This window comes from Varanus komodoensis, unplaced genomic scaffold (assembly GCF_004798865.1).
Source record: "Varanus komodoensis strain SLA01 unplaced genomic scaffold, ASM479886v1 scaffold112, whole genome shotgun sequence".
NCBI lineage: Eukaryota > Metazoa > Chordata > Lepidosauria > Squamata > Varanidae > Varanus > Varanus komodoensis.
The window spans coordinates 847,586-875,451 of NW_025335322.1; the positions used below are offsets into that span (position 1 = coordinate 847,586).

The 27,866-nt window shown below is 53.0% G+C and overlaps 1 protein-coding gene across 2 annotated transcripts in view; it reads right to left on the minus strand.

Moving 5' to 3' along the window:
- Positions 1 to 27,148, minus strand: part of IPO4 (importin 4) — a 33,013-nt gene extending 5,865 nt beyond the window's left edge. For both annotated transcript variants that reach the window (XM_044420955.1, XM_044420956.1), the window contains exons 1-25: positions 26,859 to 27,148; positions 25,729 to 25,815; positions 21,782 to 21,861; positions 19,234 to 19,275; positions 18,340 to 18,469; positions 17,896 to 18,075; positions 16,887 to 16,952; positions 15,972 to 16,073; positions 15,776 to 15,859; positions 15,499 to 15,660; positions 14,999 to 15,052; positions 14,806 to 14,915; positions 13,713 to 13,821; positions 12,742 to 12,871; positions 11,791 to 11,904; positions 11,103 to 11,216; positions 9,641 to 9,764; positions 7,746 to 7,857; positions 6,431 to 6,549; positions 5,275 to 5,352; positions 4,805 to 4,862; positions 4,141 to 4,246; positions 2,390 to 2,583; positions 1,373 to 1,432; positions 239 to 364 (exon numbers count right to left, since the gene is read on the minus strand). In XM_044420955.1, the coding sequence (XP_044276890.1) occupies positions 239 to 364; positions 1,373 to 1,432; positions 2,390 to 2,583; positions 4,141 to 4,246; positions 4,805 to 4,862; positions 5,275 to 5,352; positions 6,431 to 6,549; positions 7,746 to 7,857; positions 9,641 to 9,764; positions 11,103 to 11,216; positions 11,791 to 11,904; positions 12,742 to 12,871; positions 13,713 to 13,821; positions 14,806 to 14,915; positions 14,999 to 15,052; positions 15,499 to 15,660; positions 15,776 to 15,859; positions 15,972 to 16,073; positions 16,887 to 16,952; positions 17,896 to 18,075; positions 18,340 to 18,469; positions 19,234 to 19,275; positions 21,782 to 21,861; positions 25,729 to 25,815; positions 26,859 to 26,927 (2,610 nt within the window). In that variant the 5' untranslated portion in view covers positions 26,928 to 27,148. The remainder of the gene's footprint in view (positions 1 to 238; positions 365 to 1,372; positions 1,433 to 2,389; positions 2,584 to 4,140; positions 4,247 to 4,804; positions 4,863 to 5,274; positions 5,353 to 6,430; positions 6,550 to 7,745; positions 7,858 to 9,640; positions 9,765 to 11,102; positions 11,217 to 11,790; positions 11,905 to 12,741; positions 12,872 to 13,712; positions 13,822 to 14,805; positions 14,916 to 14,998; positions 15,053 to 15,498; positions 15,661 to 15,775; positions 15,860 to 15,971; positions 16,074 to 16,886; positions 16,953 to 17,895; positions 18,076 to 18,339; positions 18,470 to 19,233; positions 19,276 to 21,781; positions 21,862 to 25,728; positions 25,816 to 26,858) is intronic.
- Between the last annotated feature and the right edge of the window lie 718 nt (positions 27,149 to 27,866).

The window sequence follows — 27,866 nt, forward strand, 5'->3', positions numbered from 1 at the left end:
AGGCCCAACAGCCACCCCAAAATCCAGAGGGGGCTCCAGAAAACCTCAGATGAAGAAGGTGGAGGCCTCCGGAAGGATGCACAGAAGTGTTGGCTCGGACTGGCCCCAGAGCAATGAGGAAGGGGGGAAGGAATCAGGGCATGGGGGCTCCGGGGGTGTTGGGAGGGGAAAGGGGCAGCAAGAGGCCACAGAGAGGGAGGGGCAGGGCGCTGCCGGGCCGGCACTCCCCAGGACTCACCAACTTGTTCAAGAACTGGGGCAGGAAGCCGGCGAAGTAGGGGGCAAAGGCTTCCCCCCCAGCGACCTTGGCCAGCGTAGGCATCACCTCTCCGGCGTACTCGAGCAGCATCAGGTCGTACTCCGCCTGGATGGGAGAGCGGGAGGAGGAAGACCGTGGAAGTGGGGAGGAAGAGCACGCAGCTGGCTCCTCGGGGCCCCTCTCCTCCGCCGTGCAGGGGCTGCGCCAGGAAGGCAGCGGGAAGCCCGGCCGTGTCCCGCAAGCCCCCGGTGCCAGGGACTGCAGCCAACCCCCGTCTCCAACTGGGAGGTGGGCCTGCCTGGTTAGGGGCGAGGCATGGGAGACGCCGGTCAGGCCAGGGTGCGAGCACCATGGAGCCCTGCCTTTCAGGACCCACAGCAGCCCCCCTGCAGCCCCACGGAAACCGCCGGCATTTGCTTCCACCATTCGCTTTGCTACTCCTCGCAGCCGCAAGCTGCCCTGCGGCGCTTTCTAGCAGGAAGCAGAGGATCAAGTGTTCCAAAACAAAAGAGCACGCCTTCCGAGAAAGCAGGAACCGCCTTGTAGGCTGAGACCCAGGTGCTTCCAGTCCAGCTCTCCATCCGCACAGGGGCACACTGGCCGTCCACAGGATCCGTCCCGTGGCCTGGGTGAAGGACCTCCTCCTGCCCAGCTCCCCGGCAACTGGGGTGTGCAGGCAGGCCGCCTCTTCCCAAGAAGGGGGCCCATGGCCAGCAAGCACGGCCTCCTCCCACACGAGTTCGCCCAACCCAGATCGGAGGCCATCACCCCTTCCCGGGGCAGTGAACCCAGAGCTCAGTTTTACACTGTGTGACGAGGTCCTTCCTTCCTTCTCTCTGCCCTAAACCTCCCGCCCATCAGCCTCAAGGGATGACCCTGGGTTCAAGTGTTATGGCAGAGGGAGATAAAGGTCTCCTCTACTTTCTCCACCCGGTGTATTATCTTAAATCTCTTATCATGCCTCCCCTTAAAATGAGCTTCTGTACTTAATATCCTACGTACAAGGGCTGGTGTGTGGATTCCTCCGCCCACCTGACCACCACCTTTCCAAGGAGCCGTGGGGGTCAAGGAAAAAACAAGGGGGCGTCTGAGGCTGCCAATCCCCATGCTCACCTCTTCTTCATCCTCCTCCTCCTCCTCATCATCATCCAAACTGGTATCTTGGCAGGCAGTCTGGAAAGGGATGTGGGAGATTCTTCTTAAAAGGACAAAGGCTTATGCTTGTCAAAATTAACTCCCAGGTAATGGGAGCACCTGCGCACTTCTACAGCGCTGTATCAGCTCGGAACATCATTATACAAACGAAACCCATCGCTTTCTAGCCCAAATAGCTCCCCCCCTGCATGAGAGCGGGTTTCAGCTAACCCAAGGGAACCCCAAGATTAGCAGAAGAAAGAAGGACCTTCAGGGAAAAGAGAGCCTAAAGAGGAGGGAAACTGAAAACTACAGCGATGGAGAGGCAAAGGAATGAACATCACGGCTGGAATCCTGAACAGAAGCACTTCAGCCACCAGCTTTGGGTGCAAATACCACATACTGTGAAAAACGAAACTAAACTGTTTCTAGCAGTGATGTGGGTTTTCTGGAAAACTTTGTAGTGGATTTTTTCCCCCACTGCAACTTAGGCTAGTTTGCGCAGGATCACTTGGCATCCCCGTATTTCCCATTTGCACTGGCAAATGCTCTGACGGTGCAGAGTGGGGCGGACCATCTTTGCCCCTTCGACTGTTTCGGCTTGTGACTCCATCATCTCCCAGCACTGGCTGAGGGCCGAAACGTCTCGGCCCTGGAAAGATTTAACATGGCACGTTCGTTTTACTTGTATTCAGTAAATGCAAAGTATCGGGATACTCACAACAGTGCGTCCTCCTCTTACATTGTTTAAATGTAAGAAAACACAAAGAAAGACACTGAAACTTTTGACACACTCGATCATTTGAGCCACCCAAAGAAATGCATAATACATAGATAATTTTGCCAGAGGGTCATTCTTTGGGCACCTTCCGTTTCCCCATCCCTGCGTATCTGCTCCCTTCCACGCCGTGATACAGACAGACTTCCATGCATGCCAGGCATCATTCGCCCCAGGATTCCTCTAGCGCCACCCCACCTGCACCCCAAAACACTCACCTTCTTCTCCAGCACCTCCCGGATCACCTGACACAGCTCCGCCAGCCGCCCGGGTTCCTGGAGGGCCTGCTGTTGACACGACTTGAGCACCTTTTCCAGCATTTCCAAGACACCCATCACCAGCTGGCGCTCTTTGTCCTGCCGGATGCCTTTGATGTAAACTGGGAGCACCAGCGACAGAAGCTTCTGGAGGCCTGGAGGGAGAAATGCCCCCAAGTTCAGGAAGAGCGAGACCTCCTGATTCCCTCTCAGCTCCCTGGTCATACAGAGGCCAGCCAGAGTCTTCCAGGAATCCCACAAAGCCCAGAACTGGGGGCAGGTTTTAGGGGCTGATTATCTAAGCCAGGGGGTCGGCAATCTTTAACACTAAAAGAGCCATTTGGACCCATTTCCTGCACAAAACACCAGGAGCCACAAAACCCTTCTGACATCTGAAATGAAGATAACGCTGCATATATCGTTTTTTACCTTAATGCTACGTATATCTTCCTTATGATTTAGCTGCAGCTCTTGTTCAGTCACTAAAAACTGTCATTTTTAAACTTACATACATTATAAACTAGTAGGACTCCTTCCATATGTTTTGAATAGAACAGCTTCCTGCAGGGTCAAAGTCAGTGCTAAAGGGCTGTGTGCATTAAACAGCAAACCCCATAAGTTCCTCAGCAGTAAAAGCAAGTGAATCTACCCACGTATCATTAAACGTTTGGTTTTCTTCAGAAACTTTTCTTTGATTTCCATGGTTGGCCTACTGGGGGAAGTCGTAGATAGAGGTGAGTTTAGTGACTGATTAGCAGATAAACCGTCAAGTGCTGTGAATTGTGACAGGTCCCAAGCGCAGCTTTTATCCTTCAGAGGAAGGAGATCACATTTGGACAAAGAGAATCTTTTCAGCAGGGTTTGAGTCACATGAGAGCCTGCAGGAAGCTTGTTCCACTCTTTCCCTCCAATGTCGCAATTTACTCAACCTGCTGGCGTAGCTGCAGCATTCCTCATCCTCACCTATTGGTGTTTTGTAACTCGGGGCCTCCCGTATTTTGGGCAACGGAGGTAGGCACAGAGGGGTCCAAGAGCCACGTGCGGCTCCAGAGCCGCGGGTTGCCGACCCCGATCTAAGGGAATGTCCCCTTCCTAAGAGCCCTCCTGCACTGTAAGATCTTCTCCGAGAGCCCTCCCTGAAAGCGGTGAGGGGGGCTGCTACGAGAAAAGCCTTTCCTGCTCTGGCCCCCCAGCTATGGAACTTCGTCCTCAGAAAGGTGCATCCGGCACCGACATTTTATTCATTCCAGCACTGGGCCAGAACCTTTATATTTACCCAGTTTTTAAATTGTTAAATGGCATTTTAATTATTTTAGCACTGAGCACTGGCACGAAGGAGTTTTGTCGCTTGGAAGGTTTCCAAAAGTTTTGTAAACTGTCAGGAGATTTTTATTGAATGATGGAGGAGAAAAACTGTGAGTAGAAACAGAAGGAGCAGCAGCCTCCTGCCTGTGTGCGGGAGGCAGCCCCAGGTTGCCAGCTCCCCCGAGAACCGGCCCGATTCCCTCGTCAAGTCCTCCAAGCTGGAGGCCCCGGCATCGTACAGGAAGGAATTCTCGCCTCAGCTCTGCCCGGCCTCTGTGCCTTCCGTCCAGCCTGCCTTGCCCATTGCAGGAAGACCAGCCCGGCTCACCAGGGGTGTCTCTGCAGAGGGGTCTTTCTTCCCCAACTGGGGGCTTCAAGGCCAGGTGCCCACCTGCCCACCCACTCACCAGACGCCTGCGGCTCAGACGGGTCTCGCTTGCAGAGGGTGCTCAGCGAGATGCAGAAGTTGCCCAGGGCCTCGAAGGCGGATTTCCGCACGCTAATGTGGGGGCACTGGAAGGGAAGCAGCGTGTTAGGGCCAGGCGGCACTCCAGATCCCCCTGAAGTAGATTCACCGCAGCCGATGAGTCCCTTCCAAGCGGGTTCAGGCTGGGACCTGGTCTCTCCTCCCCACCCATCCCAGTGGGGGCTGCAACTGGGCCGAGTTGCAACGCTACAAGCCGGCACGTGGAACCTCCCCTCAGTCCGAGAACCAAAATAGGAAAAAGTCCTGCTGTTACGTTAACTAAGGGCCAGAAGAGGCACGTCAGGCCTTTAGAAGCAGGGAGGCGGAGTCAGTGGTTGTGGGGAAAGGAGCCATGGCCTTCTGGGCCTGCAGTGCCCCCACGGCTGCTTGAGGACCTTCCCCACTGGGCTAAATAAGGAGTTTCACATACCCATATGCTACGCTTGACTCCTCAAAGACCTTTTCAGATGCAACGCCCTTCAGCCAGGGCATAGCCAAGCTCTGCCATGGTTCTCTCCCCGCACTCAACGCCCTCCCCCCACACACGACGCCTCTTGCATATTCAACAGGAAGGCTTGGAACTGCTCCTCTGGGTCCACCCTTACCTCCAGAAGCTTGTGGATCTCATGGAAACAGTTCTCCATATAGGGCAGGAAGGCCGTGCTGAGAGAGGGAGAAAAGCAGGGCTGTGCGTAAGCAATGACCAGCCGTCTCTACCAGCTGGGAAGTTTTATCTAGCAATGTTCGTCTTTCCATATCCACAGCCGTTCCCTTTTCATGTGACATAAAGCCCCTCAGCCCCCAAGAGCCGACACCACCCCCTTCACATGGCAGGACCCAAGCCCCGACTCCCATAAGCCCCAAAAGAGCGATCCGGTGTTTAGGCTGGCTTTTGCCCTGCCCTGCCGGACAGCTGCAGATCCTGAAGGCCCTTCCGGTCTCCCCTCCCAAGGACCTCGGTGTCCACCACCCCCCAGCCAAGGCGCAGTCCTAACTCTTCCAGGAACCTCCGTGCTCGCCAAGGAAGACACAGATGGGGCTGAAGTGCAGGCGCACAACTCGGAAACTCAGGTACCTGGCGTTGGTGGCAATTTCTCCCAGAGCCATGCAGGCGTCCTCTTTTTCTTCCATAAAGGTGTTCGCCATGCTCAGCCTGTGGAGGAGGAGGAGGAAAGAGCTGGAGGAGACCGGCTGGCTCAGACCACGCTGCGGGAGCGGCCCTGCTGGATCGGAGCGCTTTGCTCCCACACCAGCCGGCCACGAGGAGGACGGGAGCTCATCTCCCCCGATGTTCCCCGGGGAACTGGTACGCAGAGACATGACACAACCGGAAGTGGCATGTAGCCATCAGAACTAGTAGCCCCTCACAGGTGCCTTCCCCTCCAGGATTGGGTCCAATCCCCTTGCCAAGCCGTCCAGATTGGTGGCCAGCCCTGTATTTTCCGGAAGCGAATCCCTGCTCTGCATGGAGATGTCCTTCCTTTTATCCATCCAGAACCTCCCACCTACCAGCTTCACTGGACAGTCTTGGGTTTTAGTATTACGAAACGGGGAGAGAAATTTCTCCCCACCCAGTTTTTGGGAATGATTTACACACCTCGACCACGGTCCTCCCTCACTTAGCTTTTCCCAAAGCGAAAGCCCCCAGATACGGTGCGCTCTCCTCACAGGGGAATTGTTCCAGCCCCTTGGTTGTTCCCATTCTTAGCAATATCATTAATATTCTGGGTAACGTGCTCCTCAAATCCCCTTCTGCAATTGTTATCATCTGCTTCTATCATTTTGGTGCATGTTTTGTGTTCCTGTCTGGGTGAGGCTTCTGCTTTTTGCAGAAAACCTTCCTTGCTGTAACAGCGCCCTCAGCTTGGCTCATCAACCCTTCTAGTGATGAAGGGATGCAGAACTCGTCAGCCGGTATCTCTGCCATGCTCCAAGGTCTAAGTGGGGATGTACCACTTTGGAGTGCAGGTGGGGGGAAACCCACTCACTGGAAGGCAAGCACTGCTCCATGCATGCAGAAGACTAGCTTCTCAGGGATAAGGCTCCAGCAGTTTTCCATTGGCGGGAACGCTCAAGTCGCTGCAGGACATTCAGTGCAACGGGACAGAACCGAGCTCTGCAGGCTGACCCCCTCCATGAGAACTGGGCTAGCAGAGAAGCTCAGGCGGCACCCCCTTTCAAAGATTGACACACTCCCAGAACAAATGTCTCCCTCCAAATTAGGTATCTACCCCATGAGCTCTGAGTTGTCATCTTCTTCATCGTCAGATAAGCTCTCCTCTCCTTCCACCTCAGCCTCCTCCTCTTCATCATCAAACAAAAGGAAAGAGTTTCCACTCCCAAACTGAGGCTGAGCAAAGCAAATGCCAAATGCAAAAGAAAACAGGGGCACACCAGTTAGTGAAGAGCATTCAGGATTTCTGGAACAGCCACCAAATGCAGCAGCTTTCTCAAAAAGGAGGATATTTTAAGAACCTGGAGCACTCCAGATGGGCTGGATTGCAATTCCCATCACTCCCTGCCAGCTAGGCTGGGTTAACCGAAGGCGCTTTTAGCTAGTCTGCTAAACTTAAGGTGTTGGTGATAGAGTGTGTTAAGACAGGACCCATTTCAAGACCCATCAGCTGAGTGGATTAACAGAAACAAAAGCCATTCGCTTCTGTTAGACCAAAAGGCTGTTTCCTTTCATTCCTTGTTAAATTTCATCCATATCAATTAGCGTCCACTTTCACCCCACCAGTTAATTAACTAAGTCAGTGCTCCTGGCATTTTAGCCCTGTTGTTACATAAACTCTGACGTATTCACACTTGTAATTTTATCTCTAGGTAGCTGGACTGGACAATTTATCACCCCTCCAGAAATTCTGGCCAACCATGAGCACGATTCTTGCTATTGACAAAGCTGGCCAGGATGGATGGGAGTTGTAGGCAAAAGCTGCCAGAAGGCCACAAGCTGGCCGATTCCGCCCCGCCCCCCAAATGCATCTGTAGGCCCCCAGCCAGGCATCTTGCTGGCCATAATCTCAATGACCCTGTAAGACTGTCTGGTTGCCTCTGCAAAAGGTACTTCAAAGCAGGGAGAGCCCTTCTGTCGACTGAGAGCCAGCTTTCCCTGCCTCGGTGCCCTCCCGATATTTTGGAATGCGGCTCCCATTAGCCCCAGCCAGCACGGCTAATGGGCAGGAATTCCTTTGTTGTCACACCAGGCAACCAAACGGCACATGACTGGGGAAGGCCGGTTTGGCAGAGGCTTAAAGCAGATGGAGCAGCCGTGCCCTTTGCTCGGCGATCCTGACACTCTCTGCTTCTCTCAGTTCTGGGGCTGAGGGGCCTGCTGGCGAGAGGGGAGACAGCCAGTGCTCTGGCAGCCTCTTCCTGCTTCCCAGCTGGCATATTCCAGAAATTCCCAACTCTGGAAATCACCCTGTTCTACTCCCCATGTGAACCCAGAACGCACCTCCGGTTCTTTTTGTTTAAAAATAAAGACAAAGATCTAGTTTTCCTGTGGCCGGCAGGGTTTACCAGCCGGGCGCGGCACATCCTCACCTCGATGCCCTCGGTGGATTTGATGGTGTAGAGCAACAGTGTCGTGATGCGCGGCAGGTACGGGGCCATGGAGTCCTCCATCACACAGGAAAGCGAGCCGAAGAGGCTGTACCTGGGGCAGGAAGAGACACCTGCCAGGCGTCTGCTTGCTCACCGGCCTGCATTTTGGAAACGGTGGCCCCACAGCGTAGCAAGACGGCGTAGGCAAGACCACGCTGTTAAATGATGCTAAAAAAGGATGCTGAAAGGAGGGAATTGCTCCACACAGCACCCGGAGCAGAAGACGCCTCCAAGGAAGGCTTTCCCCAACCTGGGCCCCTCATCCATGCTGGACTACACTTCCCATGATTCCCCATGGGCACAGTGCCTGGAATTCGTGGGAGCTGCAGTCCAAGACAGCCAAAGGGAAAATGTTTTAGGGAAGGTCTATCAAAGTATCATTCAGCCTGTTTGTAAAGACACCACCACTTGTCTTTTTCAGGGTGTTTTTGGGGGTTTTTTTGCAAAGAAATGCCAGCAGAGTATGTGACAAATATTGCTTTGTGTAATCACAGAAGATGTCTACAAAATTAATTTGACTGGATCAACTGTACTTGGGATTCTTCCTAAGAGTTGCTCTTGTCTCTCATTTCTTATAAGCAAGGTTCAGGACTGTGTAGGTAATCATGTGTTTTTGTGCATGTTTCTCTGTGTATCAAAAGTTTTCCTGACTTTGAGTTTGACAAAAGTTAGCCAGATGTATTGTATAGATGGATTCTATCCGAAGAAAAGTGACCTAGTCAGTAAGGTGCAACCTACTGTGTAATTAACTTTCCCAGTGTCCAAAAGCCAGGATAATTTTTGGAGCCATGCCAAGGCCTTATGCACACCAGAGATTACGGTCCTGGAGCTATTTCCCCAAGTATAGTCCTTAGATAAGAGCTGCTTTTGCTGTGAGAACCAAAACTGTTTGCTTTTAATGAAGCTGATCTGCTTCTCCTCCGTCTCCTAAGAGAGCAGTGGTTACAGTCTCTGAAACAGGGGAGGAGAGGAACCTTATAAAATCCATGAAAAGAGGCACTGCCTTTTGTCCATGTCTGGAGAAAATACTTCACCCATCACTCACACCCAGGCAACTTGGGTGGTATCAGGCCGCCAATAAGCTTTCTTTCGCTCGTTTTCTGCATCCATATTTCATCATTTTTCCAATAATCGGCATATCAGCTCTGACATGGGTGGTTTTGTTTCTTCCTACATATGCATGGATCTAAAAGTGAGGTGCCTTGGCTGGACCAGAACCCCAGGGACTGATACCCCAAGAATCTTTGGGCTAAGACAGCAGTGGTCTTTACAGAGTCCAGCTGACTTTTTTGCATGAAAGCCCCCGTCCAAGCATCGGATTTTTTTTTTTTTTTTTGCAAAGGCTCATCCAATCAGCAGTAACACCCCTTTAAGTAGAGATGGCCAGAAGTTGAACTGGGGAATTCGTGCTCTAGGGGTTCTTTCACCCTGAGGACAGAAGTCCATCCCAGAGTGGTCCTCAAGGGGCCATGTTCCAGCGATAGGTGGGCCAAAAATACCCCCAAAATGACAGCATGATCTTGCTTCAAACTCTTACTTCCAGGACCTAAGCCTCAAGAGAGGCATTTTAGTCTTTCAGAATGGGGGAAAGGAAGCCACTAAGTGGTTGGTGGTCGGGGCAAGAGGCAGCGGACCGGAGAAGGGGGCACAGCCGCCTGGGAAAACGTGGCCCTTCGGAAGCCTGGGTTTCTGCACACAGAAATGCCCTGCTCCACAGTGAAACCTGCCAAGCCAGGGTGCGCCATCCCCCAGCACAAAGCCTTACTCAACAGCCACAGTAAAAGAATGCGTCCCACCATTTTCCAGACAAAGGGCAGGAAACAGAGTTCACTTACGCACACTTGCGCAAATCCGAATCATCCACTTTTTCGCAGATGTCCAGCCCGAGCTGGCAGCATTCCTCCGCCAGGGGCAGGAAGGCTTCCTTGGGCATGGTACTGGCGAGAACAGACAGAGTCTCTGGAGAAAAATCCAAAGGTGAGTGGCTGAAGACCCGGGGAAGGGTAGGCACGCTCATGACTCACCTCCTGGTTGTTTTTTTTATATTTGCACCCCACCCGACCAGCAAAGACCCCCTCGGCGGCTTCTAATCACAGGAAAAGCCCCCTCAAAAATCCATCAAAGCACTAAAATGAAGACAACTATGAAAATATCTATTACTATTACACCTTGTGCAGCCTTGTGGTTCTGCGCACTTCCGCACAGAAATAAGTCGGGGCACTGCAGCACCTCATCATGGTTCCGCCTGCCTAGAACCACACCCCAAACTTATTTGAAGAACAAGACTGAAGAAAAACAATTCTGCTGGAAGGAGGTTAACAATTCTTAACCTTCAGGCTAAATATACACAGTGAAGAGACCGGTGGATCTGGAAAGGGCATTTCAGAGACAGGGCCCCCCGTAGAAAAGGGTCTTTCTCCAGTCACCCGGTGCAACATCATGAGAAGGAACAGCGAAGAGGAGCCTCTGAAGATGGTCTTGGCGCTCAGGGAGGAACGTGCGGGAGGAACAGGTGCTTCTTCTGGTAGGCTAGACCTAAGCCGCTGAATGCTCTCAAAGCCAGTGCCAACATAACGAATTGAGTCTGGAAACCGACTAGTGACCGATGCCCATTTCGCAACGTATTGTCGCGACTCATTCCTCTCTTTTCCGAGAGTTGAAGGTTGCTTTCTCAAGAAAAGCAAAGCAAGCTTTCCCCAAGCCGGTGCACCTCCAGATGTGCAGGACTACTACTCCCAGCATCCCCAGCCAGCAAATGTGGGAGTCGCACTTCCTGAAGTCTTTTCTTTCAGCCCGGCAAGCCAATTCAGGCTCGGAGAAGCTTTCTAGGGCTCTGCCGCAGCGGTGGATGGACCAAAGGTAAACGAGGTGCGGCCAGAAATACAAAAAACCCAGCCTAGTTTAGCTTCAAGTTCTTAGCCGAAGAACCTAAGAATGAGTCCAGTTCCTTTAATTCCTCTCAGCCCTTGACCTGGGCTTAATCTATTCATGGAGCGCTGGAAGATGGCTCAGAAAAACGAGTGCCTATTTCCTGGAATTTCTCAGAGGTACTTCGCAACCCAGAACCTCACCCACGCCCATCCGCTGCAAGCCCTGCCTTTTTTCCGCCAACGCCTGAATTAACGGTCTCAGAAGCAATGCATCCAATCACACCCACTGATAACAGCCTCTCCACTGTGCAGAATGCTTTTTGCAGAAGCATAAGACAAAACAGCTACAAACGAGAGAGCCGTCCTCCCTTGGAAGCTTCTTACGGGCAGGAAAAACCCTAAAAGTGCTCCAAAACCTTTTGCTGACCTGTGGACTGAATCTGGACGGGCCGGAGATCCTCCCGGATGGTGAGCAGGTACTCCCTCAGGTGCTTCATGATGGTTTCGAAATAGGGCAGCAGCGACTGCCGAGCCGCCTGGGCTAAAGGCCAGGGTGGGGGAGGAAGAGGAGGGTTAGTTTTGTACTACCAAAAAAAAAAAAAAGCAACCCAGAGCTTTGGGATCCGAGTTCTTATCATGCCTTCACAGACCTATGGGGACTGGGCCAAAAAACCTCCTGCCTTTTCTGACCCGCTTGCGGTACCCCTTAAAAAAGATCCAGGGATCTTGTCCCATCGTCCTCCTTCCCAACACCCACAGATTTGCTGATCTGGCAGCAGAGAACTCTCAAAGCTCACTTTTTGGGAGCCTGTGACTGCCAGACGCTTTGGACTCCAACACCCGGCTGGCTGGGGATGCTGAGAGTTGGAGTCCGACAGACCTGGAAGGCACAAGATTCGGGGAGGCTGTGCAAAGCCACTTCTATGCATCACACCGGCCTGGCGCAGGACTTAAAAGAGCAGTGAATTCAGGGGGTGCCCCTTATGTATCAAGGTCTGCCTCCTTCTGGGGTGCTCCCTCCCCACTTGCGGGGCAGCTGGTCCGGAATTAAGGGGCCGAGAGGGATGCAACCAGGGGGGCAAAGGGGCCACGTCCCAGGAAGGGGTGCGGCGTACCGATGGCTCCGATGGCGCTGATCGCGAGCTCCTTGGTGCGGGGGCTGCTGGGGGAACTCAGCGTGGTGAGCATCCTTTCCATCAACGCGGGGAGGTACGGCTCGATCTTCCCTTCTGTGTGGGCAGCGAGGAGAGGAGAAGGGGGATTGGGGCAACACGGGAAAGCGGCACAGAATCGACAGAACGCACGGCACAAATTCACTGCCCGCGCTCGCTTGGCTCCCCCCACTAGGTCAGCTATAGCAGGAGCTGGAGCATTGTGTGTGTTGGCCCAGGTTATGTTCCTGCAATGAGACAGAGCCACGAGCTGGGCTACTCCTCAGCTACGGATCACACCAGGGAGGCCAAAAAAGCACTCGCATTCCTAAATGAAGTAGAGAATGAGGAAGCCGAAGCAGAACCCTCAAAGAATGAAACTTCAAGAGGATGAACAGAAAGGCAATCATTGGCTGCCCTTTCAAGCTAGGGAAGCTGGTAAGGAAGAAATAAACAGAGCTCTGTAGATAGTTTCCCTCACTATCAAACCTTCCAGGCTTTCTTTGCTGAGAAGGGAATTGTGACCTATGAAGGAGAAATTCTCTATCATCTCATATGAGACTGTTTAGCATTCCTCTGTATGCATATTGTTAATGAGGTTAAATTATTTTGTATTTTAACCTGTTTGATATGTGGTTTTAAATCTGGTATTCTAAACTTTCAAGCATGTTTTAGTTTTTAACGCATAATGTATTTTTCTTTTAATGCTTTCTGTGAAGCACCCAGAGAGCTTCAGCTGTCGGGCAGTTTAGAAATTAAAATTAAAAATGGCTAGTGTGGGATGCGGCCACGGCCGTTCCATACATGGGGGAGACACAGAACGGAATTAGAGCCCGGGAGTGTAGCAGCGGGCAACACAAGGAGGACAGAGCGAGGGAAAGGGTGGGTCTGGAGCCGCCAGCCAGGAATTCTCACCGAGGTTCTCCACGAAGTTCTCCAGGGCGTAGTAGGCCTTTGCCAGGTGGCTGGTGTGGCCTGGATGGACACCCTCCAGGTACCGCAGCAGGAGGTGCATTATGTCATCCGCGTACTCTGCTATGTCCGGCTGGGGAGGGGGGAGAGAGAGCGCGAGGTAGACACACGGCCTGGCCTGGCCCGACCCTTTATTTATTTTATTTATTGATATTCTGCCTTTTTCCTACAAAGGACTCAAGGCAGCTTACATCATTCTCCTCCTCCATCTTATCCCCGCAACAACAACCCTGTGAGGTAGGTTGGGCTGAGAGGCTGTGACTGGCCCAAAGTCACCCAGTTGGCTCCATGGCTGAGCGGGGACTAGAACCCGGATCGCCTGAGTCCCAGTCCCGTGCTCTTAACCACTATGCCACACCGGCTCACTGGCTTTAGGCACCTGGCTATGCCTCAACAGTCACGGTTTTATTTTTCAGAGGTCTGCTCACGTGTTGAGAAAAGAAATTGACAGTATTGCTCAAACTAAGGGTTTTGTGACTAAAACCACACTGAACGTGGCACCTCCTGCATCGTGGGAAAGAGGAGACTGCATGGCTCCATTCCACGCCCAGTTTGAAAGCAGAAACTGATGCCTGGGTTTCTTTTCCTCTACCCTCCCCAAACCCTCTTCCTTTAATGCTATGTCTTTTGGACTGGAAACCTGAGACCGGGGACTGCTGTATGGATCTCAGCACCGCTGTTCTGTCTGACAAGCAGTGGTGAAATCAGTACTTGTTTTTCTGCTAAGCAAACTTTTGCTGAACAGGCAGAACTTGGCAACAGTGCAACTGCAACCGCTTTCCTTGACCTGATGCCCTTCCAGCTGTGCTTCAATTCCGGGCATGCACCACAGCTGGTTGCTGTACGGTTCCTCCCACTCACTCAGCCAAGGCCCGACCACCGATAGCTCCCTTTCCGCGCTCGATTTTGCTCACCTGCAGGTTCTCCGAGAACTGCCCCAAGGCAAAGAGCGCTGCGTTGCGCACCACCTGGTTCTCGTCGGACAGCGCCTGACACACCACCTGCAACATGGGCTTGAGGTGCCTGGAACCGGACGGGGAACAGGGCTGAGACACGTGCATTTTGGCCTCGGCTTGCCCGTGTGGTGCTCACGCAAGGATCAAAGACACGTGGCTCAAGACCAGACCCTCAGGATTGGGGCCAAAGCCAGCCCCAGCCACCCAAACACCACCCCCATTTCCTTCTTGAGAATCAGAATGCACATCAGAAAGATGCGTTGTGACACAAACTGGGGAAAGAGGAACAGCCAACCAGGAAGGGAACTGCCCTTCCCAAAACAAACATTTGTTCTCTCAAGGACCTGAGAATATTTTCTCTTACATTTTGGCTCACCCCCTTTCCAACTGCTAACCATTCTGAGTTTTCTTGGCATTTTTACAGACCTCCTTCCGCATTCTAAAAGATCCAAATGCCTCTCTGAAAACTTTGCTTCTGGCACTAAAGTAGTAAAGCTACAATGGGCCATTGTTTTGGCCTTGCTCCTTTTGGCTCCTGAATCCAATCACCACTGGAATGCAGCCTCCAAACACTGCTCCAATGGGAATTCAGCTATAATCTACCTTGCAGGGTGGTTGTACTGACATGGGACCTGCATGCTCCCCCTTATTGCTTGAGCAGGAAAAAAAAATGAGTCATTGAGAACAGAACAAATACATAAGGGCAAACCTCAAGAGTTGAGAGGCGGCAAGAAAAATCACAGCAGATCCAATTTTGGAGAAGCCTTTGAAGGTCACAATCTGGCGGTGGGTGGAGCCAAGGGAAAGGAGTGGGGCCAGAAATACCCCACACCCATAAAGCTTAAAGCTCTTACTGACTAAACTTTAGGAGAAGCCTTTGAAGCATTTAGTATGCGTGAAAAACAAGAGCTGGGAAAGGCCCGGACAAGTTTGAGGAAGGGAGCGCAGCCTTGTGAGGCATCCTAGAGGGCTGGACTGGGACCCCACACCGATCAAATCTGGCACCCCTGTGCGCCCAGAATTGATGACAGGGGGGAAAGTGTCTACGTACTTCTTCCGGATGTGATCTCCGCAGCCTTCGGCCAGCACTGCCAGGCACATGAGGCCGGCTTTGCGGTGGTACGGATTGGGGCTCAGAAGCGCTGGCTCCATCAGGGGCGTCTGGAGGGAAGGGATCAGAGTCTTAAAAGGCACTCTCAGCCCTCCCGGCTTCCTTTCAGGCCCTCCCGCTTCAATACACTCACCAAGTGGGGGAAGAGCTTCTCCGGGGGAAGGTGCAGAGCTAACATATCCACCACCTGCGAGAGGAGAAAAACATGGATGAGCGGAGCGGCCTGCTGCAAAGGAGTATGGGAGACGGGCTTGCAGGGGGAATGTGGGGGTGACTGGGCTAGGGGTACTGGGATGGAACGAGGAAGAGGCAAAACCCCATGGGAGAGAAGCCCAGGTGCCTGCTGGGACTGAGAAAGGGGCCAGAGGCGGCCACACAGAGCCAAATGCTGGGACGGGAGGAGGTTCATGCCCCAGCCACTGGGGGAGGACCCAGCTGCATGCTGGGACTGGGCCCAGATGAGGCACCTCAGCCACACAGCAGCGCCATCTCGGGGGTGTGAGAAGCCGGGCAGCCGCAGGGCTCAATTCAGAATGGCGTACAGCCCCAGGGGCGCCAGAACAGGGCTACGGCTCGGGGGCGGCAAGCTTGGCAAGGAGCCCTGCCAACCCCACGGCGTGACCCACAGAGGACCTGGGCTGCGTAGTGCTTGGGCGTCTGGACTTCGGCCCGGTCTTCCATGTCCTCCTCCGCCTGCTCGTCCTCCGCGTCCATCTGGCCGGGGGGCGGCTCCGCGCTCATGATGGGGAAAAGGGCATTCAGGGTGGGCGAGAGAAGCTTGTGCCTCAGGATGGCCTGGGGGGGGGGGCGAGAAGAAAGGAGGGTGGCCCCCTGAGCAGGTCTGCCTGGGAGCGAGGCCAGAAGAGCCCCCGCCACCCCCCGCGGAGTGATCCAGGCCTGCCGTTCTCACCCTGCCTTTGAATTTGATGAAGAAGCTGATGCAGGACAGAGCCTTCACTCGGAGGGTGTTGCCCAGTGCTGGATTGGAGGCCACCTGGAAACGAACAGGTGTTAAGGGGAGGCCCTTAAGTGCAAGTCCAGTCCCCCCCCCCAAAAAAATGGAAGGGCCAGAGGTGAGGGGAGCAGCCCCAGGCCATGATACTCACCTCCAGGCAGAAGCCAAAAACTGCCGGGAAATGTTGCACGATGATGCCCACTTCCGTCTCCATTAGTTCGTCAAAAACCTCCATGGCTTCGCTCGCCTGGGTCTGTTTCGGGGTGGTCAGGAGGGAAAGGAAAGGAAAACATGGCGACTGACGCCACAGGCCAAAGATCTTAGCGGCGAGAGCTCGAGAAGAGGCTGGCCGGGTCGGACCAATGCTCCATCTAGGCCAGCGCTCAGTTTCTGCAGTGGCCAATTCACTGCCCAGAGACAGCTCCAAGCAGGCCAGGAGGGCAAAGCCTCTCAGACCCAAGTTCCCCAGCAGCTGTTGTGCAGCGTCACACTGCCGCCGCCGCTGCTGCTGGAGGGGCCACGTGGCCATCAGGACCAGTAGCCATGGAGAGCCTTCTCCTCCAGGAATGCGTCCAACACCCCCTGTAAAGCCTCCATCTCCCCCACCATCTGGCAGAAGGGCGTTCCATAGTTCATTTCTGCGGGGTGAAGAACCCGTGCCTTTGACCTCGCCCCAATGGCTCAACTGGGGTTTGAGGGAGGCGAGGGAGAAAAATGCCTCTCTATCCACTTTTTCCAGCCCAGACAGAATTTTGTACACCTGACATACCCTCTCTTACTTGCCTCTCTTCGAAGCTAAACAACCCCAGATCATCACAACTCTTCCGCACAGGGAGGATGAGCCAACAGAATTACTTATTTCAATATAACTCGAGGAGAATGTGTGAGCGGACCTGACGCATCGCAGCGTGCCAAAGGGGGCACACAAAATGCGGGACACACAAGGGTGCGATGTTGCACGGATTTGCCACCAACGCGGGGCTGCGCCGGGCAATTCTCGAGCCTCACTTGACTGCTGATGCGCAGATATCCGGTGTGCGCGTGTGCAAAACACAGGCCCTCTTACCTCACTGACTACCATCAGTTGTCGGATGGCCGATATTATCTTGGGCACCAACGAAGACATCAGCTTCTGAAAAGGAGACCCAGGTTCCAAGTTTGGTTGTGGGGAAGGGCAGAAGAAGAAATGTTTTAGGAATGATACCACCTTTGGTACACCAAAAATACAAGTGGAATAGTTAAGAAGCGAAGAACCAGGAAGGGCAGCAGGAGAGCTTGTTCTGAAGTGGAGGGCGCTTTCCCAACGTACAGAGTAATTAAAAACAGAATAAAAGCAGAAGCTTCTCATTCTAAGTATGGCAGAAGGCAACCTCCTTTGCACTTCCCCTGCTCTCTCAAGAGGGACCCGGTGCCATCATGGCAACCTTCTCCAAAGGGACACCTTCTGGGTGTGCCGGGCTACAGTCCCACCATCCCCAGCCAGAAAGGCCACGGAAGTGATGGGGACTATAGTACAACACACTGGAGCTTTCCCGTCATGCATCCAAGCTGAGGCACACAAGCATCACCTTAAAAGCAAGGCATGCGCTTCCCTCCCAAAGAAAGGCCAGGGGCCACCCCAACGCACACACATTTCATCCACCCCGTAATGACCGCGGCAACCTCCACTTGCTAGTAGTTTCCTCCCCGGGCTGCAGCTGCCCCTGCCTCAAGTCATAAATAATTCTGCCTCGCAGGAGCAGGAATGCCCCCTATGCCAACGGGCGCACCCTTCCCCAGCAACATGGAGGGGCGATTGCCTAGGATGGGGGTGCAAACCCAAGAACCAGCCAGAGACGCTTCCCCAGAAGGGCAGGGCCCTCTTTTGCCCCACCATTTTGCAGTCTCCAGGCTTTCTGCTCTTTGAGAGGCCTTGAAGGCCTAGTTGGAGGAAGGGGAGAGCCTTAAGCTCAGCAGTTCTGCCCCTTGGCCCCTCTGGCACGCCTGCTACTAAGGACCAAAGAGCCACCGAAGCTGGGAGAGGGAGGCCCGGAGCGACAGGCCGGGCCTGCAGGGAGAAGGCAGTGCTGACCCACCATCTCATCAGAGCCAAGCCCAGCCACCAAGGTGGTGAGGCTACGCAGGGAGTAGTAGAGGGCGGCCGGCTGGTCCTGGCTGTTGAGCGTCTGGTGGAAAAGGCGCAACAGCTCCGTGGAGTGGGAAGAGAAGACGTCGGGATCCGCTTCCAGCGCGCAGTGCAGCAGCAGCAGCCCCACCTGCAGCCAGAAAGCAGGGAGAGGGCTTTTTCCTGGCTTTAAGGAAAGCCCGAGACATCCATGGGACTGCTTACAGACACCCCTGCGTTCGGCCCCCGACAAAAGCGCTCCGGGCAGCAAAGAACGACGCCCAGCTTAAGAACATGATGTTCAAAACGAAAGTGAAAACGACATGAAAGCAGCAGCACGAAAATGCTTAAGTGCCCCTCCGGCCTGAATGAAAAGGGCTTTGCCCGCTGGCGGAAGGGCAGGCCCTGCTCCTACCTGGCACTGGATGGGGTCCCGTGACCGTGCCCCGTGCTGGATGAGCTGGAACACCTGCGGCCACTTCTCCACCGTCTCGTACTTCAGGATGACTGCCGCCAACTGTGCCAGGCTTAAGGAGACTTTGTGGCTGCAAGAGAAGAGCATGTGACTCCTGTATCGTCCCTCTGAGGCTCCCGGGCCCCTTTGATCCACAGCGCTGCCTCCAGGGGAGTGGGGGCCGCCGCCACGTCAAGACACGAGAGTGTCCGTGCTGGATCAGACCATGGAGCCAACTAGCCCAGCATCCTGCCTCCCACAGGGGACAGCCAGAGGCTTCCAGGAAGCAGGCAGGTTTTGTTCAAATTCAGTGCTTGGAAGCTCCGACCCAGAATTGTCATTCGCATTCAATCATTAATCAGAAAACAGAAATTCACCCACAACTTGGGAAGGAACTTTGCACAGGAGCCTGTTTTGTGGGTTGCGGGAGCCATCACATGAATGGGCTCCCAATCCCGGTTTGGACAAAGAGCAAAGCTGCTTCCATCACGCCCCCACCCCCGCAGGTCCAGGGGTACATGCCCCAACCCAGGTCAGCTTTACTGTATGCTTTAACTCTCTAAAATTATTTAAAGCTACTGCGCTTTTAGGATATCTCTATTTTATTGCTTTGCTTTTATGGGTTGCTCCTCAGACAGCTTCAGCTATGAGGTGGCATAGAAATATTGTTATTGCTGCTGCTGTTATCATCATCATCATCAGGTCCCCATCAATTGCAAAGCCCACCCTACCCTCCCACGTAATGGGGCTCTCATGTAAGGCAGCCCAACCCAAGTCCTGGGGCCCTATAGAGCGACTCCCGGAAGTTCAACGGGCAACACAGGTGCTCTGCCACGAGGCCCACGCAACACTCACTCTGATTCCTGCTGCAGGGTGGAGAGGACCAGTGCCTTGAGCCTGGAAGAGAGGGGATTGGAGGCGTCGGCCGCAGCCACTTTTCCCACCGGAGGGCTCCCAGAGCGAGTTGCAAAGCAGCAGGGCCCCCACCCATCAGCCACCTTTCCCCAGTCCCATTTCCCCCCGCAGGTCCCAGCAGCAGTCTTCCCCAACCAAGGGCCCTCCAGATGCTCTGGTGTCAGAAGCCCAAAACATCTGGAGGGGACCAGGTTGTGGGGAGGCTGTCTGGAAGGCCCTGGACTGCCGTTCATTGACCGTGGTTCTTTTCTAGGCTTCCCTGCAGCCCAGTGTCCCAGAACCACCAAGAAAAAAATGCCCCTGTGCAATTCTGATAAAATGGCAAAAGGAAACCAAAGTGGAAGCAACAGAAACAGAGAAAAACATAACACCATGCATAAGCATCACTGCATTTATATTCCACCTTCTTCCTCCCAAGTCCCCAGTCCAGCATCTAACCACCACACCGGCTCTCTGCAACCACAACTCCTATCTTCTCTGGCTGGGGCTGATGGGAGTTTGAGTCTAGCAAAATGTGAAGGGCTATGGGTTGGCTACCTCCACCCTACTGAACTTGAGCCCGGGAACATGAAAAGGAAAGTGACATCCAATTGTCCAGGTTTTGAAGCCTGCTGGCCCATCCCTCTGCTGTCTGCCCTGTGTCAGAGGATTGTAAGCCCCTAGGGGCAGAGACTTCTCTTGGGCTTTGAAAGGTTCTAAGGACTCAGGATGGCTCATCTAAGGGTGCAATGCTACACATGTGCAGACAGAAAAAAGACCCACAACTTCCAGTATGCCCCAGCTAACAGGGCTGACTGGGAGAAGCCCCAAGCTGTGGAGGGCCATTCTGTCTACTCATGCGTAGGATTGTACACTCAGAAGAGGCAGGTCCAGCTTCTGCAGACTTTCAAAGGGGCCTGAGGCAGGCTGCAGCCTGAGCTTCATCCTTTGGGATTCAGAGGACGGCTATGTTCCCGCCAGGTAATCTTGGGAACCGGGACACCTCAAAAGGAGTCTCTCACCGCCAGAAGTCTCAAAAGGTTTGGGATCTTTTGCTGAGGTTTGGTATGTGCCGCCAAGGAGAACACGGCCTAGTTTTCTACGCACGCTCTCTCTCTCGATCCCTGCCCTCTCTCCTGCACACCCCACTTTGAAAGCAAAGGAAAAAGTATTCAGGAGAAAATATAGAGCAGGCACAAAATTCTTAGCCCAAGGTTACCTAGGCAGAAACTAATTCAACTGCATCCCATTCTTGGCCTATATTTCTAAGAAATAACAGCCTGATTTCTTGCCTTAGAGAGAGGCTACCAGAGAGGGGGGAGGGAGTCCAGGACTGTCCTGGGGGTAGGTGCCTGACAGCAGTCCCTTGCATGGACAGGGGAGGTGCAAGAAATCCACCCCCCAGGCTGGGACTCCAGGCCAGGCCTGTGTTTGTCCACTCTGACCTTTACTCTTCTTTCTTTTAGTACTCACCACTGCGATAGATAAGGATGAGTTTCCCAGACTTATGCAAATAGTTGTTGGGGGGGGGGGGGCGGGGCAGGCTTGATTGCTTCTTGATTATCTTATCTATTGCATTCTGTCTATTCTCTATGGATAAACAGGCATTTCTAGATGTTGGCTTTTCCACACAATGGTCCCAGCTGGGAATGGTGGGAATTGTAGCCTGGGAATGGTGGGAATTGTAGCCAAACTCTTCTCCTGGGTCCTGGGCTTGGGCAACCGCTGACAGAAAATCTATCCAGCCTCTTTGGCCCTGGAATTTAAGACTGCTTGCACGCGTTCAAAACCCAATCGCAGCTGGAGTGTGTTATAATGTGAGGGAAGCGCAAAAGTGCCTTCTGCCAAGCCAGTCTCTTTGGGGGGCATCCAGTCCCCCCGGGGGTCCAATCTGGCCCTCTGTGGTTCCCTAGATGGCCCCCAAGCTCCTACTTGCCGAACACAATCGCCTGATGGCTTCCCACATACGCTTGGGGTATGTTTTGGCTGAAATAGCTCTTCTACCGTGTCCAGATTTCAGGTAAAAGATAGCAGTAGCTTTGGTATTCTGCTTCTTGCCCCGCTGTGCTCCCCTCCCTGGAGCTTTTCCAAAAAGGGATCTGGCCCCGGGGCTGAAATTCCTTCTCCCTCCACAGTAAGGCTTTTCAGGGACTCCAGGCAGGGAGAACTCAATCTAACTGGCAGTGTGGAGGCATCTTTCTTTCATTATTATATTCATATTCCACCTTTTTTCCTGCAAGGAACTCCAAGCAGCTACATAATTTCCCCCCTTTTATCTTCACAGCAGCCCTGTGAGGTAGACTCGGCTGAGTCAGTGATGAGTCAGAGAAATCACTCAGTGAACTGAGTGTCTGAATTGGGGACTAGAACCCTGACCTCCCAAGTCCCGGTTCAGCCCTGTAACCACTACCCCACCCTGCCTCCGTGTGGAATTGGGCATCTAGGGCAAGGAGCCATGACCGCATGCATTTGTTCGGCAGGCTTGGCCTCTTCCTCCTTGGGCACTTACATGTCCTGGTCGGATCGGCCGAGTTTCCTCCAGTGCCGAGTTAGGCGCCTTCTCACCAGCACTGCGGCAAACTGCCGGATCTGGGGAAGGAGGAGAGAAGCGTGAGAGACAGAAAGAGGGGAGGCCACGAGGGGCATGGGATGCACCAGCAAGGATTTGGAGAAGCAAGAGTGGCACAGCCAGGTGGCAAGAAAGGGTCACACAGACGGCATTTTACAAAGACACCGAAGTATCTATTTTGGAACTCGAACCGGGTATGGAAATGCTGTAATCCATCAAGGCCAGAACTGGGGTGGAGATGTGGAGAGAAGTTAGAGGCTGCCCCATAAGAGATGTAGAAAGGCTAGGCTGCAACTGAGCAGGGCTCATTAAGGGTACGATCCTGCACATGCTGAAACAGGAAAAAATTCCCCGTCTTCCCCAGGACTTTCCATGTCCCAAAATGCCCGGGGCTGCACTTCTGTTCCTGTAGCGGCTCCCTCAGCTGAGGCAGACAGTCGGGAAGAGTGTCTCCCGCTTGTCCTTTTGGGCAGCAGCCCATGGAGAGGGGAGCGCGACACAATGGGGCCTGTACTTCCAACCCTGCAAGGTAGGCCAGGCTGTACAACATCCTCCAATGCTTTTTATTTACCCAGTGCGGGGCAGTGCCAGGCTGGGACTCAGGAGGCCCGAGTTCTAGACCCACTCAGGCCATGATGCTCAGAGAAGCACCTGGTCACTCAGGTTGAGCTGAGGATAAAATGGGGAAGAAACACATGGAAGCCGCCTTCCACTCCTGACCTGAGTTAAAAAATAGAGGGGGGGGGGCAAACTGTATCGTGAGAATACATTTAGTCTCAGCTTGAACAGGCGGGGAATTCAGACTTCCACAGACAGACCGACCGACCCCTTCTGCAGTGCTTCCTTAGCCCCTTGTGTGAACCAGGATAATACGCACACCAAGCAAGTCCAGTATTTAAGATTAACCTTCAGCTAGGCCAGGGGTTGGCAACCCGCGGCTCCGAAGCCACATGTGGCTCTCGAACCCCTCTGCTGCGGCTCCGTCGCTCAAAACATGCACCAGCACAGCCACTGATCTGCTCGAAGCTCCACTCAGGAACCCAGTGCTAGCTAAGTAAATCGCTACATTCCCCTGCTAAACAAGCTTCCTGCAGGCTCCCGTGTTACCCGAAACTGAAAAGATGCTGCTGAAAATATTCTCTTTGTCCCAGTGTAATCTCCTTCCTCTGAATGTTAAAAGCTGCGCTTGGGACCTGTCACAATTCACAGCACTTGACGGTTTATCTGCTAATTGTGGCGGATCCGTGCTGATTTACTGAGCTCCCCCCTGCCCCCCCCATAGGCCAACCATGGATAAATTGAAGAAAAGTTTCTGAAGAAAACCAAATGTTTAATGATACGTGGGTAGATTCATTTGCTTTTACTGCTGACGAACTTATGGGGTTTGCTGTTTAATGCATGCAGCCCTTTAGCACTGACTTTGACTCTTCAGGAAGCTGTTCTATTCAAAATATATGAAAGGAGTCCTACTAGTTTATAATTTAAGATTAAAAATGACAGTTTTTAGTGACTGAACAAGAGCTGCAGCTAAATCATAATGAAGATACACATAGCATTAAGGTAAAAAATGATATATGCAGCGTTACCTTCATTTTAGATGTCAAAGGGGTTTTGCAGCTCCCGGTGTTTTCTTTTGTGTGGGAAATGGGTCCAAATGGCTGAGTGTTAAAGGTTGCCGACCCCTGGGCTAGGCTAAACGAACTAAAATTAACTCCAATTGATTCTGCAGAGAGATAACTGAGCTAGTCTCCCCCAGAAGATTGTGCCCTTATGTTCTTCTGCTGCATGCTTAGGTAGAGAAAAGCACATCCTTCCAAGCATGTGCCGGTCTCGCCTTAGAGACCACCAAATTTAGTTTGGTGTAAACCTCTGTGGACACACTCAGTTTGAGAGGATCAAACTGTTCATCTCAAATTGGCAGATTTGCCTATGCAGGGCTCAGACACCAACAAGGAGCACGGAAATGTCAGGAAGGCATTCTGAGGTGACAACTTTAATGCTCATCTTTGCTGTTGGTCAATAACAAACTAGCAAGGCCAAGCCTTCTAAGAGATGCAGTGTGATTTAAAAAAAGTTTTGCCCCTTACTCAAATTTCTTTAAAAGCCCAAGCAGAGAAGTTCAGAAATGATGGGCTGCTTTTAAAATGATATGGAAACAGAACTGAGTGGCTAAAAGGCAACTTTTAAAGAAACAGAATCCCAGAACAAGAAACCAGAAGAGTTTTGCAAGGAGAAGGGACCCACCGGGACTCCCAGTGTGGCAAGAGTCATTTGGATTCTTTGCCTGCCACTGGCAGATAAAGGATTTCGCAATCAGGTGTCTGAGGGATTCCCAGAGAAATGAGCTGGGAACTCAGACTGACCAAAGCAAGGCATTCATTCCTGCACGTCCCTATTTAACACAAGGATGAGTCATGGATGGTGCTGGAGGGGGGTCAATCCACTGGCATGCAGGAAGGAAGAGTCAAAGATTTACTCTGCAGAACTGCCTTAGCTACCCCCACCAGATCTACCTGTGTTTTAAAATCCCCCTCTCAACTTCCCTCTCTGCCTGCAAACAAATTTTAGTGCAGTGAGCAAAAAATAATTAGTGTGTGCGTGGAACTCCTTGGGGCCTTCTGCAGACAGAAGAGGCAGGGGGCGGGGGGGGAGAAAGGGGGTATTCTGACTTCAACAGTGAAGGGCCAATGTGCTTCCCCTGGGACAGTAAAACCTGACACCATTACAGCACCTGGCCAGCCCCGTCTGAACATCTTTACAAGGCCCCCTTGCCCCCAACACCTTGCAGGTGTCCTGACTACAAGGCCCAGCCATCCTTTCACCCACTCTTCTTCCCCTCACCCCCAGCCTGACCATCCCATTTTTAAAATAACACCTTTAAGAGATTTTCAGGCCTCAACAGCCTGCAGAGTTTGGGTGAGTCTTGTGTTAGTGTATTAAAAAGTACAGCATACATGTAGGGTTTTGAGCCTTTCCCCAGCCTGGTAGCCCTCCAGAGGGACTGGAACCAGGCTGGCTGCGCATGATGAGAGTTGTAGTCCATCCCAGCTGGAGAAGGCTGCTGCTCTAGTTTAGAAAGCTGCCTGTATCTTTTAGAAACTTTGCAGAAACCATAGCAATAGGATGATGGTGCTGATAATAATGGGACGGAGCGGGGGGGGGGGAGGGGGGAGAATACTTTTCATCTGGCCTACAACACCAGTGTCACCTGCTCTCCTGGAGCACCAGGTTCCCCAACAAACCCAAAATGTTTGCAACTACCTTTAAAAGGCAAAGTATCATTTGATGTTAATCTCATGGAAAACTTTTGAATTCGACACTACATACTTCTGGGAGGAAACCCTAGTGAACCCATTAAGACTTCTGAATAAATACCCTTAGGGATATTCGCTCCCAACATTCTCCCAATAAAAACCCAACAGCAAAACACACAAGCAAAATCCAGTTGCAATGGATAGCATATTTTAAACTCTTCCTACATCAGCTTCTGTTGTAAATCTTCAGAATTTTCTGTGATTTGCCTTAATGTTTGAGCAAACTGGACTAGAGGAGCCCCTTAATTATCTTGGACTATGTTACCAAGCACACGTTCCGGGAAGCCAGGACCACAGAATTCAGTGGGACCTCTTTCTGAGTGGATGCGTAAGCGTGGGATCTGGCTAAAATTATGCATGCATGTGCACAGAGGATGCGCAGAGAGACGGTGAAGCCTCAAATTGTTTCTGAGGTGCTCAGTGTTTTGCAGCTGGTTGTATCCCACACAGCAGCCATTTCTGTGACACCCAACGCCCCTCCCCTGTGCAGCCATTTTGTGAACACACTCTGCAAGTCTGAGATGGCCCAAAAGGGATTGGAGACCGGTGTAGTTTGTTTCTGCTGGGACTTACCTGGGAACTTTGAGAGCTCGACATCACATGGCAAAGATGGGACAATGCCAAAGGTTGCTTCAGGGCCTCTTTCAGCTGTACTGTAGCCTGGGAGTGTGGGGGGGGGGGAGAGAAACACAAGAGTCAAAGCAGGGAGGGTTAAAACTACCCAACCAAACCCTCCCCCTACACCCAGAAGCAGCAGCTCAACTACTACACCCAACGGAAAAAGAGAAACTACAGGGATTTGAGTCTAAATAGGACTGCCCACAAATAAAACTTTCGGTGGCCACTGCACTCTTTGGCTAAGGCAGAGGTGGACAACACCTGGAGCTGTAATTCACTTAACTGTTCCCTGCCCCACCCCTTTATCTCCACATTCCCTTCTCCTTGTGTGTTGTATTCTTTCCTTTAACTGTAAACCTGCAGGCAAGAATTGTTGTGACTTATTGATTATATGTAAACCTTTTGGGGTTGAGAAGCAGCATAAAAACACTTCAAATAAATTATTTCCAGCCAATGAGGCAGAGGGTTAAGGATTATGGGAGCTGGAGTCCAAAACAAGGGGAGTGCACCAGGCTACCTGGGGGGTGAGACCTTGCTGCAGCTGCCCTGCCGCTCATTTGATATTTGCAGCCCAACTTAGGGACAACTCTCTCTCTCCTACATGGGGCTGGATGTCCCTGCACCTGGGTCAGAGGCCATGGCTCCGAAGACAGGAGAAACCGCCCCCATGCTGCAGCTAGCAGGTCAGCGTTCAGAGGGGAGACCCCCGGGAACCGGTGGGAGTCGCCTTGAGTTCCGTGATGTCAGACAGACAGAATATAAGTATAAGAACAAAATAATGCACGCCCCATCCTAAAATCTCCCAGCCAACCAATACCAGTCCTAGGCACTAACATGACCACCCCAGCGCGCCCGTGTCTCCACCCTGAACGCTCGGCTTTCAATCCTCACTTGTCCCTGAAGTTGACTGGTTAAGTTTGAGTCAGACACCGCCTTTCATCCTAAGCAGCTCACAGGGCTGTTATGAGGATAAACTGGAGAATTATGTCAGCTCTCTAGAGTCCCTCGCAGAAAAAAAAAAGGCAGGATAGAAAACGACTTTACCAACTCCCCACGCCCGTTTTCCTCCCGCAAGCGCCCTTTACCTGTTGGATGACTGCATTATCAGGCTGCAGGAGGTTGAGAAGTATTTTTTCTAGCTCCTCCGTCGCCATGGTGCCCAAAGGGGAAGGAGACGGGGGGACCAAAGGGGAGAAGGGGCAGGAAGCCCTTGCGAGGGTGGGGAAGAGAAGCCGACCCCCCTGCGCTGCCGAGGAGGAGCCCCGGCGGGGGCTGGAGAGAGCGGGGCGACGGGCTTTGCACCCCGGGGAGGGAAGGTGGGGACGCCGCCGCTCCGGACGACCAACGCAGCGCCGGCACCGACACCGCCGCGGCTGCTGCTGAATTGCCAGCACATGTGCCGAAGACAAGGCGCCACTTCCGGGGGCGGGTAGGCGGCACTTCCGGGTCTGGAACGCCTCCCCGCAGCCTCGGAGGGCCAGTCGCGGCCCCCGCCTCGCGCGCGGGGATTTCAAGGACTGCGCTCGGATAGGGCAGCCCGCCCGATGCCGTGGGACTACAACTCCCAGGATTCCTGGCCCTGGGCCTCTCGGGCCAGACTGATGGGAAGTGTAGTCCAGCAGATGCGGGCTGAGCGGCGTGATTTGTTTAGTTCGCCGCTTTCCCCAACTTGGGGCCTCCCAGGAGTGCTTGGCTGGGAACGCCCCTCGCTCGTTTCCATGGCAACTTGCTTGTGTTATTTTTCAGAGAAATCAGAAAGGTGCCGGGGCTCCAATTGCCTCTTCCGGGGTTTTGCTTCCAGCATGTCCGGGAACAAGCTGCAAGGCGCCTCACTCCTCCATTAACACCCTGCTTGTCCCGAGGACAGAAGAGATGCACTGAATCAGACCAAAGGTGCAGAGCTCAGCACAGGCCTGCCGGAGGGTGTCTGGGAAGCCAACAGGCATGGCTAGTTTGGGGATGCTGGTAGTTGTACTCCAGCAGACCCAGAGGACTGAGGAAGTCTGATATAAGAACACAGCAACTCTGGCAAGCAAAGGCCTGCATACATCTGAATTCATCCATGCCCCTGGGACAGTGTGTGGAGGACACAG